This window comes from Cryptomeria japonica, chromosome 5 (assembly GCF_030272615.1).
Source record: "Cryptomeria japonica chromosome 5, Sugi_1.0, whole genome shotgun sequence".
Taxonomy (NCBI): Eukaryota; Viridiplantae; Streptophyta; class Pinopsida; order Cupressales; family Cupressaceae; genus Cryptomeria; species Cryptomeria japonica.
The window spans coordinates 343654878-343672357 of NC_081409.1; the positions used below are offsets into that span (position 1 = coordinate 343654878).

At 35.5% G+C, this 17480-nt stretch overlaps 2 protein-coding genes across 2 annotated transcripts; one reads left to right on the top strand and one right to left on the bottom strand.

Annotated features, from left to right (window-relative positions):
* Positions 1-4031: 4031 nt before the first annotated feature.
* On the bottom strand, positions 4032-5003 carry LOC131875921 (AAA-ATPase At4g25835-like). Its single transcript, XM_059220650.1, has 2 exons — positions 4414-5003; positions 4032-4308 (listed from the first exon to the last, which is right to left on the bottom strand). The coding sequence occupies exons 1-2, from the start codon at positions 5001-5003 to the stop codon at positions 4032-4034; spliced, it is 867 nt and encodes a 288-aa protein (XP_059076633.1).
* A 2450-nt stretch (positions 5004-7453) lies between these two features.
* LOC131035383 (AAA-ATPase At4g30250-like) lies at positions 7454-8764 on the top strand. Its single transcript, XM_057967063.2, has one exon. The coding sequence runs from the start codon at positions 7454-7456 to the stop codon at positions 8762-8764; it is 1311 nt and encodes a 436-aa protein (XP_057823046.2).
* Positions 8765-17480: the final 8716 nt, after the last annotated feature.

Genomic DNA, 17480 nt, shown 5'->3' on the forward strand with positions numbered 1-17480 from the left:
TAATGTCTTTAGAGTTTTTCCTTTTAGCCTTTTTTTTTGTTGTTCTATCATAAGGTGCATTCAAAATATTGGAAAGCATGTATGGATATCTTGTTGTATATTTGCAACAAGTGATGAGATCAAACACAACAATAATAATTTATAAAAAAAATTGAATCAACAAGGTGGATTGATTGTGCTCTGCAACTAGGGCACGAAACTCGGCGGTGTCACTGGTTGTAGGATGCTACCACATGCGAGGACTCCCTAGCCTTGCCGAGAAGCCCTCGAAACATTTATTACTCTCCTTGCAATAAATGGAGCTGAATAAAGGTTACCCAAACAACCTAAAACTGCCCATTCTTTCCTCTGTGAATGGTTGGGAGCAACGGAAAACCTCCAGCCAGGTGGTGGAGGGAAAGCGGTTTTCATTCCCTTAAGATGCAAAGTTCGAAGACGCTCTCCACCATGAAGATGAAGCCAATCTCGCGGGAACACAAGGTGAGGTCTACTCATCCAAATGCATCACCATCAAACCTAACGACTCAATGCTCTCTGCCATTTCTTTTGAGATTTCTAGACTTAGGGATTCAACAATTTTTTTTGCTGCCTTTGATGTAAATAACTTACCATCTCTTAAATATATGAATAAATGGCTGCAAGATGTGTGGGTCAATAAACTAGGGTTTCACTTTTCATTTTGTAGAATGATTCAAAAGGGTTTGTTTCTAATTTTCTTTGACAATAAGGAAAACCAAAGCAAAATTATAAATAAGCAGTTTTGGTCTGTAGGGTATTCGTCTTTTAGGGTTGTTTGTTGGGACCCTAAGGCTTGTAATGATGAAATTCTCGCCCTTTCCTACCCAAAATGGATAACCATTAAGAATGTCTTGGCCTTCCTCTGGTCCTGTGTTGATAAAATTGCGGAACCCTTAGGGAAAATTATGAAAATCGACTCTTCTCCCTCGGTACTCCCTCATCTCAATGCTAGACTTCTCATTGCCTTGAAACCAGGTATGGTATACCCTGCTGAAATTGTTATTAGCCTTAACAATAAAACTTACTATTGTTCAATTGAGTATATGGGTGGAATTGATGCCTGCCATTTTTGTAAGGTTAGTGGCCATTTTAGAAGTAAATGTCCCTTATTATCAAATAAATTTTCAAAGTCTAAGACTCGGGCCTCCAGTACCCCCCTGTATCTAAAGCCTCGCCCTTTGAGCCTGCCCCCTCGTAGCCCCCTTGCTCAAAGTTAAGGAGGCTAAAGAGAACATCAATGCTATATGGGACACCAACACTCATATCACAGACTGTTAGGGGATCCCAGAATGCTTCTCCCACTATTATCAGAAGCTTTTTACCTCAGATGAAGTAAATGACGACCATAGACATGCTAGAGATCTCATTAAGAAATTGACCCCACCCAAACTTAATGATGAGGACTTTGAGTTTGTAGGGCGCCCTATGTCAAGAGAGGAAATTGCTATGGCTATCTCCTCTTTGGGAAATGATAGATCCCCTGGACCAGATGGATTCCTAGTGGATTTTTATGAGAAAAACATTGGATGGATTGTAGGAGACCTCCATGACCTGTATTTGGAGGCTATTTCCAAAGAAACCCTATGCAAATAGATCAACCAAGGGCTTATCAAGCTCATCCCTAAGGAGGGACACAAGACTTTGATTAAGAACTGGAGGCCTATCACGCTACTAAATGTATCTTATAAAATACTGGCCAAAGTAGTAGCAAATAGGTTAATTAGAATCCTGCCAAAAATAATTAGCCCTACCCAAACAAGCTTTGTTAAAGGCAAGTATATCCTCGAGAACTTGGTGACCTACTGGGAGTCACTTGAATGGGAAAAGGTCTCTGATCAGAATGGGGCTACGCTATTAATAGGCTTTGAGAAGGCATATGATAGGATAGAATGGGGATTCATAAATCAAATGCTAGCTAGTCTGGGCTTCCCGGAGTCCTTCTACAAGATTGTTCAGACACTACTTAGTGATGTCAATGTAGTTGTGGAGGTAAATGGATTAAAATTTGACAACATCACTCTCTCCAGATCAATTAGACAGGGGTGTCCACTTACCCTAACCCTATTTGTCCTGGTTGTGGATGCTATGCACTATATACTAAAGGACTTCAGCTTATCCCCTAGGGTGAAAGAAATTTCACTCCCTAACAAAGAAGAAATCATTAATATCCAGTTTGCAAATGACACAGCTATTCTGTTCTCCCTAGATGAGGAAAATTTAACACATCTTCTTCACAACATTAAGATCTTCTGCAAAGCCTCAGGTAGTAGAATTGCCCTTCATAAATCTACCTTGCTAGGTTGGACTGACTCCCCTCTTATCTAGCTGTCTAAGTTTGATCTGAAGTGGGGAGGCCCAAATACCATCATTAGATACCTGGGAATTCCCTTCTCTGTCTCTCGGAACTTGAAAAAATATGTGGGAATGGCTCAGAAACAAGGTGGATAATAAGCTCACTAAATGGAACTGGAACTTCCTGTCCCTAGCAGGTCATTTTCAGGTCTGACAGAAACTATTATCTTCATATAACATAAACTGCTCCTCAACCTGGTTATTTAGCAATTACTAGTTCAACTACATACAAAAGCAAATTAGGAACTTCCTCTAGTTAGATGGGAAGGGCAAAAGGAAGAAACATGTTGTTAAATGGGATTGGTGTATCAGATCTAAGATGCAGGGAGCTATGGGCCTCAAAGACCTCAAACTTCAAGGAACTGCATTGGCTGCCAAATGGATTTGTAAATCCCTTGATGGAAATGAACCCTGGAAAGTGCTTGTTAGAAACAATATTGAATGCTCCACCCCAAAAACAACAAAAAAGTGGAAGAACCTAGCCATGGGAGACCTGATTGCTGGGAATTTTGAGGTCTCCCCTGCGGGTTTAGAAGTCTTCAAGTCTATATGGAAGGCTTGGAACCATGTTAGAAAATACATCAGCAATAAAGACATTCTAGATAAGAAGGGCTCTCTCAATCTGGGAAGGTCTATATGGTGGAATGCTTTGCACAATGGGAAACAACTAGCCTATCTTCAAGGATGTTCTACCCTCAAATGGCACAATCGGGGACTGATCACATTTGAACACATTCTAGAAGATGGCATTTTGACCTCCTCAGAAACTCTCAGCTCTAAATTCAACCTTCCCCTCTCCCAGGCCAGAAGCTACATCATCCTTAAGTCTGCACTTGCTCCCATCCTTCCCTCTCCTAACCCCTTCTTCCCCTCCCCTCTAGCCTCCCTCTACTAGATAGATGGCTCTCCCCTCCTGCTAACCAAGGCCAAAATGATCTACTCTGCCCTTTCTGACTCTGTGGATATTCTTGAGCACCTTAACAGCACCTGGAACCTTTCCTGGCATACAAAAAAATGGCATTCTAGCCTCTCAAGATTCTGGTCTAACCCGACTCAGCCAAAAAAGAAATTTTTTGCTTGGAGACTCCTACTTCATAAACTGCCACTTAAGGATAACAACGGTGAGCCCCTACTATGCAAACTTTACCGTATCCCTGAATCAGTATACCACATTTTTTTTTAATGTCATTTTGCCAAAGAAGTCTGGAATCTGTTTGGTATCTCACTTAATAACAATTGTTTTACTGTTGAAAGGAGGGTATCTGGTTATGTTAGAGGTGGCAAGAAATATGCTAATCTTTTCTGGTCTACTCTCTCCTTGGAAATTTTGTGGATCATTTGGAAATCTAGGAATGATGATGTGTTTAATGGAAAGAGTAGGAACCTCACTGAGTCTCTTAGGAGACTCATCCGCTACCTTGTTGCTATGTAGGTCACAGTGGTACTAAGATTGGAGGAAGACAAATTTGACAGGTGGCTAAAGAATGGAACTACCCTAGTTTTCATTAGAGAGCTCTCACATGGCTTCACTTGCGATCGCATGGGAAGCAAGAAGACTCATTTTGAACGGGGGCTGATGAGATTCATGCAAAAGATGGAGGCACAACAACAGAGAGAAGACTTCATTGAGCTGGAGCTGGAAGGACTACCCTCTCACCCCTTCAGAGATCAGTTTGCCGAAGGAAATGTGCTGTTCTGGTGCGAGGGAGAGCTACGTTGGACTGCATGTCAATAATAATAACAGATTTGTTCCACGTTTTCCCTAAAAGCTGACGTAGCTCACTATTGTCTTTCACCTTGGAGAGCTTAAGTTCGAAAAGATCGTATTTCATATACTTAGCAATTGCTGCAACGAGGCTTGTTTTTCCCGTTCCAGGAGGCCCATAAAGGAAATACCCCCGTTTCCAAGAACGCCCAATGCGTTCATTAAATTCTTTACTTTATTTAAACCGTTTAAGATCTGAGAGAATTATTTGTTTAATGTTTGTGTCGAGAGCGAGGCTTTCAAATGTGGAGGGATGAGAGAAACGAATCGACAACCACCTGTGTTTGTTATTCAGTGAGATTACGAGATTATTATCTGTTTTAGTATAGTTGGTTGAACTTCTTTCAATGTGTGAAAAATAAGCATGAAAAAAATCTATGTCTGGATTCTTGGCTCTGACCGTGAGAATGTGAGACTCGAGCGAACTGTGCTTGTTAATGAAGGTTTTGGTCTTGGACATGGTCCACCATACAGTGACTCCCTGAAAGCAGTCCCAAATTACTTCACCATTGTCTGGGCTTATCCTCATACCATCTTTGTTGCTAAATGCTATGTCACTCAAGCATAATCTTCGAGCCTCGGTGATGCTCTCTAGGTTTCCCACATATTCTTCTGCCATGAAATACAGAGAATTTAAACCATAATCATTTGATTTATTGAGCTCCTCAATCTTCATCTCACTGTAGAGATTGAAAAATGATCCAACTCGGTATAAGAAGAACTTGCTCAAGATTGCTCCAACCTCCTTGGGAAGAATACTCTGAAGTAGCCTTAAGGCTCCTGTTAATGACCATATTTTTTCTGTCAATTCGATTACCGTTTTTTGACTTCTTGAAAACAGGTGGGAAATGTTTTCTCTTATGGTCATCGTTGATACCACAGTCGTTTCAAGAGACTCGCATGTTATGGAGATTTTCTTTTCCTTTTTTCTTTATAGGGCCAAGGCATCGCTTGAGTTTTTTCGGTTTACTTCTATCGACGTTACACATGAGCAAAATGTTATAGTTAACATTCTCATAATTAATGTGGATTGTGTAATTAACAGGTTTACGGAAATATAATTTCTTTTCAATTAGTCAAAATCATAGTGTCCAATTTTGGAGACGTCTCTAACTTGTTAAACCTAATGTTCAATTTATACAGAAAAATGATAGGAAATAAAAGAACCTTTGGCATGCGTTTTTCCTTTTCAATACAATTTATAGAGTGTTAAATAAATAAATATCGTGGGAATCTTGTTATATTATTTAATATTTCACAAACATTAAGTAGAAGGGTATTGAGTCATTAACATAATTAAAATATTTTAATTAAATAGAAGACATGGAGAAATGTATATTTATTTTTTTGTTTGAATCAAATTGATAATTACAAAAATGTGCACTCAATTATGATACATTGATTTTATTGTTATGTGTTGAAGGAAATCAATGTGATTGTGATCTTGATTTCCTTTTTCATGATCTTGTCCTATTTCTATGATGATGTCTTGAACACCCATAACCTACAAATTCTATTTCATTTACACTAAACGTTGTCTATCATGCGTAATAAGAAAATTCCATCATATGGCTATGTATATTGAGGATAATAGTGAACATATTCACTCCCTCAAGATATTAAAAACATGAGCTAAATATGCTATTATTTTGTAGGCTTGATAATTAATAGTAATTGAGATGGCTTCGTGAATGCATACAATATGAGATCATAAAGTGAAGAAGTCAGAGCAATGCATAGAGTTATTAAGGAGTCATGGTAGAGTTGAACCCTTCAATTAATGCATGGAAAGGTCTATTAACTAGCATACCGATATTTTAAATAATTTATGTAAAATATGCTAAGGGATATCCGTTTTCAAAGAGTGGTGGATCTTTTGAGCATAGTCATGCATGCAAAAATAATCTCATGTAGTAAAAACGATAGAAAAACAAACTCTTGAATCATAGATATCTCTCAACATCAAAATCATAGGTGAGGAGGGGAGCTAAAATTATACGACTATTCCATAATTTAATTGTTGTACTAACCCTAATCCTAAGTGACCCCTAGCCCTAACCCCCACACTAAATCTAACTAAACCTCAATTGTCATCACAAGCATTATCCTAGAATAATAACCCTAATTGTAGCCCAACGTTAACCCTAAACCTAATCTTACAATAATTGAAACCTAACCATAACCTTTCAACCTAAAGTTAACTCTAACCTTACAATTAACCCCTACCTCCAACTTGAACCCTAATTTAGCCATAATTAAGCCCTAACCATAAAAGAAACTCTAGTTATACTTAAACCTAATCATAATCAAACCCTAACCCCAACAATAATCAAACCTTGATCTAACCATAATTAAAACCTTCCTCCAACTTGAACCCTAATCTAGCCATAATAAAACCATAACCATGCTTGAACCCTGTAATTGAACCTTATTAAACCCCAACCCTAAACTAGTGTTAACCCTAACCCTAATTGTGCTTCAACCATAATGTTAATTCAACTATATAATGAATCCTATTTGAACACTAATTATAATTTAACCTTACTCATAAATTAAACAATTATGTTTGAAATAAAATTAGGGTTATAATGTTATTATTAATACTATACTATTCTTTGATATAAAATAATACCATTATCTTAATCTAACATAGTTAATACAATTATATTATTATAAAATAAAAATTATAAGGCACATTAATATTATACTAATAGTATAATATTATATTAATACAATTATTCATATTAAACATAATTATAACAAAATGATATTATTATATATTACTATAACTCTATTTCATAATATACTATTATATAAATATCTATATGTAATTTTTTAATATCCTTCATGTTGCGTGCCACTACTGCTAGCTTATTTTTTAAGTCTAATAGAGACCTCGAAAAGGATAAGCTCATTTATTTGGATTCAAAATGTCACTAACATGATTGATGACACTAGGTTGGTTGGAGGAGACTAGACATCATGACCTCATGTTTTCCCAATGAAAGCTCTCACCAATCAAGTTAGACCCCACCCATGTTCACTATCAACTTTAATATCTTCTTATTTATTATTTTATTTCAAATTAAATTAAAATTAAGAAAATGCCAAATTTATTTACTATAAAATTGTATACAAGTGTGTTTTGCCAATAAAAATTAAAACACACCCTATTCTTAGAAAAGAACAATTCTAACATTTGATGCCGAGGAGGGAAGCGTCGCGTGCTATCGCTTCACCCCTTTTCATCGCTTTAAAACACTTAATCCACAATATCAAAATGGCGTCTGAATTCTATTCCCGAATAAGGCTTTGAAGATGTCGATTTTGAATCGAGTGATAGCACATTTGTATTCTCTGTTAGGATTCTTCAGACTTCTTGAAAATCTCATTCCTCAGCACGTACGCGACATATTCAACCGATGGCAACTATCACTCGAGCAATATTTCAATCTCAACTACAATATCATCAGCATACCGGAGTACAAAGGGAGATTTCTTTGGCCCAGCAAGATATTCGGCCGAGCGAACTCCTATCTCACAAATCTTGAACGCAAATGCCATCATCCTCGAGCGCTCGTTGCAATTAGAGCCCCCAGAAAGAGAACTGTTATTCTCCAGCCTGGTTTTACAGAAATGATTGAAGACTCTTTCCGAGGATCCAAAATGTGGTGGACGAGATCAATCGAATGGAAGCCAATGCAAAAGAGCGATCAGTTTGAAGAGAAACGCTTGTTTACACTCAAAGTGGCAAGGCCTAGCAAATCATTGTTATATGATTATTGTGCCCATCTTAAGAAAATTGCAGACAAAATTGAGGAGAAGAATAGAGATATAAGTCTCTGGATCAACGATCACGATGAATTTAGCCGGATTCTGTTCAACCATCCCTGTACTTTCGATTGCCTAGCACTCGATCTTTCTCTAAAGGATCGCATTTTGACAGATCTTGACAACTTTAGAGAAGGTAAACATTTTTATGGAGAAACTGGTCGTGCATGGAAACGTGGGTACCTTCTTTCTGGCCCTCCTGGAACTGGAAAATCAAGCCTTATCGCCGCCATTGCCAATTACATGAAGTACGATATATATGATTTTGAGCTCAGTAAAGTCGCTAGTAATGGAAAACTACGATTGCTTCTTTCTCAAACAACGAGAAAGTCTATTATTCTTGTTGAGGACATTGATTGCTCGCTCACTGAATCTAGTCCTCATCCAAAGAGTGATGATTACAGTGATGTTGAGGATAATGATAATGTTACCCTCTCTGGGTTGTTAGATTTAACAGATGGGTTGTGTTCCTCCTTAGGAGACGAGCGAATTATTATCTTTACCACCACCCACCCAGATGATATTGATCCTGCTCTGCTGCGCCCTGGTAGGATGGACATGCACATCGAACTCTCCTTCTGCAACTTTCCTGCATTTAAAATTCTTGCTAGAAATTATTTGCAGATTGAGGATCACGAGCTCTACGCTGCTGTGAAAGAGAAAATGGCGGCTGGGGCCAAGATGGTTCCAGTGGATATTATAAAGATTCTTTTGAGAAACGTTGATAACCCTTTTAGAGCATTGAATGCATTGGTTTCTGCACTCGATGTAAAGGTGAAAGAAACGGAATATATGTAGGAACAGCTATTTTCTAAATTGTGTATAAAACCAGGTAATATTATAATTCTATTAACAAAATATTCAGGCAATTTCTCGAGACTTGCTGTTTTACTCAACACAATCTCTTCTGCTCTTGATTAACTCGAAAATTATCTTCTATGATCTAGATAGGGATTGCATGTAATAAATCTCCACTTAAAATCTTATATTATAATCTTAAGATATTAGTTACAGTATTTTATAAAATTTAGATGGGCTACTAAAATTATTAGAATTCAAATTGTAATTAGAACATACATTAATTAATTGAGTTGAAATAGATAATTGAAAATAATAAAAAGAAAAGAGAGGGAAAAGAGGATGTATCTATTTAAATGTGATTTTATCAAGAAAATTTGTTGAAGATTTATAGTTTGAGATGGTATAGAGATAACACAACAAAATTTGTTGAATATTTATAGTTTGAGATGGTATAGAGATAACACATATACATATATGGTCTTGTTTCTAACATCTATGCTAATTCTTTTTTTGTAGTGTAGTTCAATTAGTATGAATGTATCAAGTCCGGTGTAATTATGTCTAATGGGCCTTCTAATCCTAAAAATTTGTTTCCTTTTACACACTTTTTTTGACAAAATGAAGTGGTGGAAATGACCTTGGGAATCTACTTTATGTAGATGGAAGCATAGACCTTTCCTTTTGACAAACCTCTTTGTTGATATTAGATTCAAACACATGGATTCTAGAGATTTAAAACTCTTTTGATGATGTTAATACAATCTTAACATATCGATGCAACAATGTACTTAATTATGCTTTAGTTCATGACAATAAAGATTGTATACATGACCACTTTGGGTATAGCTAATGAAAGCTAATAGGGATAACTTGATACCTCAAAAGAGAAGACTTAAAGTTCATCACAATACTAATACATAGAAGGAATCTTCATTATGAACCCTCTACTAAATCCTCTATGATGAACACATTTTTCGTACTAGATTTATTGATTTTATTGTAGTGTATAATATTGGTTTTTAATATCTTTCTTGATTGTTATGGTTGAGTGTAAAACATTTATTTGTCCAAATTTGTCCCATCACTTCTATGTGTGCATTGAGAAAGAGGAGACACATGCATTATTCACATGGTGCCTATATTTGAATATATTATTCTTTTCATGTGGTCAAATCTATTAAAATTGGAAATTGTTTAAATGGATAACCTCTTCAATAGGATTAAGTATTCTAATTGTCAAACCAAGGCTTATTCAAGGCAAACTTATCTCATTTGTTGGTCACTCTCTTCATAACAAATAATTCTTAGATGATTGAGTGGGATAATTTTATTGTAGCGTGGATATTTGTTCCTTTAATTCTTTAGGAGTATAAAGATGGTGATTCTCTTGTTTCCTAGTTCACTATTAAATTTTATTGTGTTGAGTTATTATTGGGAATTACAAAGAAAGGTATTGAAATAAAAATTATCCATCTCAAATAAGCACTCATATATTGCTTGCTCTCTCTCTCTCTCTCTCTCTCTCTCTCTCTCTCTCTCTCTCTCTCTCTCTCTCTCTCTCTCTCTCTCTCTCTCTCTCTCTCTCTCTCTCTCTCTCTCTCTCTCTCTCTCTCTCTCTCTCTCTCTCTCTCTCTCTCTCTCTCTCTCTCTTTTACCACCTTACTGGATTTTCATGTAAGATTTGGGTTTGTTCTTAAATATATGTAGGTTATAATTTTAAATTTTATCTAATATTCCATTTCTCTCTAATGATAGATTTTACCTAGGAATCTTCAATTTGTAAAATACGAGCCTATATACCCAAGTGATAGAGAGTGGCGATGTGAGTGAGAATTCACTCACTTTTTATTTGTCTTGTGAACACAATTGTGCATGCTTGTTTAATGGCTTAATTGCAAGGTCTAAATATTGTAATTAAAAAATACAAGGATACAATAATTGTGTCTTATTTTACTGTGTGTGCTATTTTCAAGATAAGAAAAAAATATTTCAATCTATATGAAGTTTTGTAGTAACTATTCATTCACTCTATGTGAAGGTGTATGATAATTATTTTTTACTAAAGTAAGTGGGGAAGGGCCCCACCTCATTATAGAATAGAAAGAGACCAATCGAACAACATGTTGTAGGACATAATAGCAATATTATCAAAAAGGCAACTAAATAAAACATACCAAATCTTGGCATCTAGACATCAAATTTTGTTGAAGTGGCAGTGTCCTACAACATATCTATCACTAAAGATGGGGTTTGCAAAACATCGTCATTGAAGGGGCCTCTAACAATGTGATTATGACACTTTGTGGAAAAGAAACTCTAGGTTGGACAGTGAAAGACCTCATTCATAAATTTTGGTGTATCCTTTCTACTTTGGATCGTGTTACACTCTCCCACATTCTCAAAGAGGGGAGTAAATCTATTGATAGGATGGCCAATTTGGGTCTCTTCACTAATTCCTTTCAAATGTGGACTACATTGTGTGAGATACCTTGGGATGTTCATTTTGCATTCGAAGATGACATAAGATGTAATATGGTGTAAATATCTAAGGAATTCCATTTTTCCTATCACCTTTTCCATCATTCCATATGATCATTACATGATGTGGAGTTGGTATTTTATATTTGGAGAAAGGAATACCTTTCCTAAAACCATTGTTGGTTGTCCTTTCCTTAATTTAGTTTTGTTTTACCCTTTCTCAGTCACTGAAACCAATTTTTTGTGCGATGGCCTACCATGGAGGAAGATGTTATACAGACTAGTCCAGATAACTATGGCAATTTTAAGTAGAGTGATGTTCTTTGGTATATTAGAGGGGGAATCTTACTTCCTACAATAAGGCCATGAAAGAATTTAATTTCTCTCTATCCAAATAGTTTTTTTTTGGTTGGAATGAGGGTAAATTATACATTGTGAGTATACCCTTCACCATTTCTATGGAGTCTATAAGGTGCTACTACTAGGATTTTCCTAAAAGGCATGACTTTCCTTAGAAAACCTAAAGGCAATTATAAATAGTACTTCAAAAAAATTTGGATATTGGAGAGAGAATATCTCATCTATAAAATGGTTTCAATAGGGAGTAAATCCTTGGGAAATGGAGGGAAGTTGTGTTGGTTTAGATGAAATACACCACCCTAGATGGTAGGTACAAACCTTTACATTCCCAATTATTTCCTATGTTAAATAATTTAAGACACGGTGTTAAAATATTTTTTGTCTTATGGATCTTTTCTTCCATGTCCTAATGTGTAGCAATGAATAAGTATAAGGAAGTGTTCCCCCTTCACCAAGGGTTGATTCTGAGGCTCTACAATTTTCACTTGGCTATGTCCCCTACTAGAAATCCCTTTATAAACCCTACTAGTTCCCTCTCTAACCCCACCTTATTTGTGGAGCTATTTGGCACCGTTGAGACAAGTTTCAAAGCTACTTCTAGTTCTTCTGTGGCTACCCCTCCATCTAAATTGTTGGCTACCTAAGTTAACACCTAACATATTGCCAAGATGAAGAATATTTAACCCCATGCTTAGCATTAGAATGAGAAAATTATTAAAGGACTGGTCATTAAGTATTTTATCTCTTAGGACTCCTCTTCCTCTTGGTTATGGATTTGGAATGGACCCTTGTTAATTTCAACCCTAATTTTACTATATTGGTCCCTAATTCCTTTATGCTATCCTTGGGTTCCCCTCCCACTCATCTGTTTTCTCCACTAGAACTTTCCAACTATTGGAGGTTACTAAAAAAGTCAATCAACTTTGCTTCACTTACAATATGTAAAGTTAAATCGTTTGTTGCCTCCTTGCCAAGCTCCATACTACTAAAAGAAAGATTAATATATTAGAGGCTTTGGTTGGGGCTAGGCCTACTGACGAATTAGTAGAGGATAAAGACTATAGAGCTTGTATGGCTGATGATGCCCTGGTAGAGAGGCTATTGTGATGAAAAAAATTAGACAAGGCATTCAAAGCCTCGAGTGCCAAGGTGACCTTCAACGATTTAAAAAAGGAAACAACTATGGCTATCATAGAAATTTAGGAAAATCAAGAAACTTTAAGAACAAAATTAGTGGAGATGGTAGCATCCAATAGGGATTTGGTGTGTAAAAGTTTGGCTTCAATTCAAGCTATTCAAGAATATCTTAAGTGAAGACACGCAAAGAGGAAGTGATCTATGAATATTGTGGTTTTTAGTGCTTTGGAGTTTACTAGGACCATCGTCAAGGCAAAAATGGAGTCCATTACTACTATTCTTGGCAAGGGTATTATTTATTTGTAAAAAAGGAATAACAATATTGAAACAATAAAATAGATTCAACCATGAAACCCTAGCCTAACAACAACAAAGATCCACCATAACATATGAAGATTACCTAAGACAATGTAAATCAAATGAAATTACAAAGATTATACCATCACATGTCCAATAGGGTTTGAATCTCCATTCTTCCTATCTCTATTGATCTTTCTTGATATATTTGCTCTCAAATTTTATGTGTGCACAAGAGCTCAACAAAGAACGAAAATGTGGTTGCAAGAAGGCTTGATCGCATATGAAAGTTCGAATGCTAGAATGCTTGAAGTGCTAGTAGTTGAATAGGATGATTAGGGTCGATAATGAAGGAAGTATCTCCTTATATAGAAGACACTATAAGAAATGAAGGGATAAGATTGAGAGGTGTAAAAGATAAATGGTTGGCTAGGATTAAAGGGTAGGTAAAAAAAAGAGAAAATAATAAGATGGTAGGTAGCGTAGGAATTAAGAGATGAATGACATGTGTCATGGTTAGAAAAGGATCATGACTTAATTAAATAAATAAAGATTTATTTAATTAATAGAGGAAGAGGGATTAATTAAATAAATAAAATATTTATTTAATTTAGGAAAAGGATAATTTAAGTAAATAAAAGTATTTATTTAAATGAGGAAAGGCTTAGAAGAGGATAAATGAATTAATTAAATAAATTAAGATTTATTTGATTAATAGAAGAATTAGGCTAAAATAATTAAATAAATAAAGATATTTATTTAACTAGACAAGACAATTTAAGGTGTCCATAGGTATGATTAAAAGACTACCTGTCCATGACAAGGTAAAGGAGCTTAGCTAGGAATGGAAAGATATTAAAAACCTCCACACTATAGACCATCGATTTGTGTTTTCTATAGGTGGCATTTTTTGGTGTTGGTCCTATTTGGTTTTGTGTGCTTGTCTAGTGTTTGGTCTTCAACTAGTTATAGTTTTCTTTTATGTCTGTCGGTTCTATTGCTAGGCGTGCCCACTCCTTGTAAGACCCCTTTCTTTTTTCACGTGGCTATTATGTAAGGGTTTGAGTCATTTATCACTTTATCTAATTATAACATAGAACAACTAAACAAAACCAAAACCATTACCATAGCTATGACGTATGACAGGTTAAATAATATCCTATGAAAATTTGATTTTCCTAATTAGTAAATGAGTTTTAATGACCAAAAATTAAAGTAATGAAAACACAACTTTCATCCTCACTTATTTTCAAAATTATTGACACTTATTTAATAAGAAAATTATTGACACAAATTAAATATAATAGAGAAGAAGCATACATATAGAAAGAGTAATTTGGCCTAATAAGAAGTCGAAGCCAACACTCAATGATTGGTGACGAGTTGCCTCTCACTAAACTAGCATGAAATTTCAAAACTAACTTGACACCTCTCTAATCAACTCCTAAATGATATTAACAATTGGCATGGATAAGTCTCAAGTATAGAAAAAATGACTAAGTAGGCTTAAGTAATCCTAAGTGTTATTAAATAAAATAAATACACTAACATCCCCCTTTAAGCATAACTTGGGAGGACAATAAGAAAAATGGGTCTCAACTACTAGCCTAGTGATGTACCCATGTACAATGCAAATGAAAATGAGTCTCAGCCATGAAACCCAACAAGGTACTAATGTAAAAAGAAATCTATCATAAATGGAGAAAGATAGAAAACCTAGTGGGAAAAACATATCCTCCAAAAAAGAGATAAGAGGGGATGAAGAATCACTAATGAATCAGTCAAAGTGTGACACAAATAGATACCAATGGTGATGAAGAATCACTAATGAATCAGTCATTGCAACAAAATGAAGATCAGGCATTGAGACACCTTCTTTGAGCATCAGTTGATAAACTACTAGAGGCAGATTGGTAAAATCTAAGTCTCAATTGGAACCATGCACCAATTCTCACAAGATATTCTTAATCGACTAAGTATAAGAGGATTGCAAAAAATATGTCATTAATGACAAAGTACAAAGAGGTGTGACACTTTATATTAGTGCACTACAATATAGCTTTTGCAAGAGAATCCATATGATGTGTAGCACCAGAATCTATAATCAATGGAGATAAAGATGATGATCATGTAGCACTTAAGGACTTTTCTTTTAGTTTTTATTTTCCCTTAGTATTTTCTTGATTTGAAGAAGATGATTTGAGAAAATTAGTTACCTCAATATTATTCTTTTTGAGTAAAAAACTAAGGTGATCAATTTTCTTTTTCATGCACTGATGTTCTTCATGACCAATTTTTATACAAAATGAACATTCAACTTTCTCAATAGTTGATTTACTTTGTTGAGAAGAGTTATCCTTCTTGAAGTTATCAATTTTATCTTCTGCTTTTTGTTCATTGTCCCTTTTAGTGTTTTTTTTTCCTTTAGCATTTTGTTGCTTTTCATATCTTGCAATTAGAACTTGAGGCTTAGTAGATTTCAAGGCACCCATATGAATCAACTTTTCTTGCTCCCTTGATAGATCATAAATAAAGTCATCTAGTGTGGGAATTTTTCATGAGCTACCAAGAGCTCTTTTAATAGAATAAAAGTAGAGACAAACATAGCAAATTTAGGATCTAGTTTGGAAAGTATATAAAGGATTAATTGGTCTTTTTTCTTGTCAATTCCACAATCTTTTAATTGCAACTTTAAAGATTTGAATTTAGTGAAAAAATACTCTAAAATAATTAAATCTCTAGGACTTAGAACTAAGAGTTGATTTCCTAACTCATGACTTCTTATTTCATCAATTGTCCCAAATAGATTTTTAAGAGCTTCCCAAACTTCGTTGGGTGTTTTCAAATTGTCAACATGAAATACTAATTCAGGAGACAGATTTAAACACAAAAAATCAAATGCTTGGTTACACTTATTGAAATACTTTTCTTTGTCCTTAGCTGCATTAGGTTCTATTTCTATTCCCATTGTTACCCTACATAACCCTTTATTCTTGAGGACAATAATCACTTTCAACTTCTAACCATGATAATTGAAAGGTGTTAGAGGTTGTATAGTCACATTAGAATCCATGCTTCTAGACTTAGATTGTTTCTTTTGTAGAATGTGGAAATGAAGAAACAACTTCTTGAGGAAGTGAGAAAAATAGACCACACAAAACACCCCATCTTGATTATAGTTTTCCCCCCTTATTTTGACACTTTACAGGAGTGCATGAATGAAGCCAAAGGAAGACACAAATCAGCACTTTATAATGATAGTGTGATTGTATACTTATTGGATTCGTGACAATAAAATAAGAACCTTTGCAAAGAAAATACACTCAAATCTGAGTTACCTAGCAAAAGTTATAAGATTACAAATTTTACACCTATGCAAAGATCATCACTTCTTGCCCAAAAAAATAAAATAAAATAAAATAAATTACAGTGCCATAATTTTTTAAGAAATGAATAAAAATAAAAGATTTGGAGGACCAAATTGTGGCGGATCAAAGAGTGAAGGATTTCCTTTTGCAGCCTATGCTTGGGCCAAACACCTCCTCGCCCTATAACTTTGAGAAGAAGGCGGAAGAATGCAGGAAAAGAGAGAGAAAAGCGTGACAGATGGTTTTGCGTGCTGCTCACCCCAAAGCCTCCTCAAACGCCTCTGCCTAACCTATGATGTACAGCATTATTTTACTTCCATGCCCACGCTATGGTGTGCTGGTGGACAAAATAACAAATCAGCCACCAACCTGATTAAATATCACGACTTGAATGCGTGACTTGGATGGCCACAATGAGTTTGTTTGGTGCGCACTTGGCTCCAACAAACACTTTCGAAGCCCACACACATCTAACAACCTTTTATTATTATATGGCGCGCTACAGGGGGTGAAAAATGCTCCCACGCCAAGGGTTACAAATGTGTCTTCCCCTATTCGACCAACATACTGCAAGATTCAAACTACAAATTGCCTGCAGCGTGAAAGCTCAAGGTCCAAATGCTTAGGTTCGACGTGAAAGCGCATAGTCAAGGTGACATTAGGCTGCCCAATAATACAAGAATCATGCCTTCACTGTTGACTGGATATTTTACTCAAAAAAATCAGTTCGGCTAATGGCCTGAAATACCTTTAAATTTGCTCTAATACCATGCGATAACCAGATCTCATAAAGATAAATTATAAGCACGATAAGAAGATGATGATATGAGAAAAGTCGACCAAGTAGATACTATGGAGAAGAAGACTACATATAATGAGAGTGATTGGGTCGAATCAGAAGTCGGACTCAACACTAAGTGAGTGGTGGTGAGTTGCCTCCGGCCACTAAACTAGCATGAGGTGTCGAAACTAAATTGACAACTTAAATCACACACATTAAGCTTTGACTTTTAAACTTAAAAATGTTAAACATCAAGAGTTGATTGACATTCTCTAAACTTAATATGTTGCTT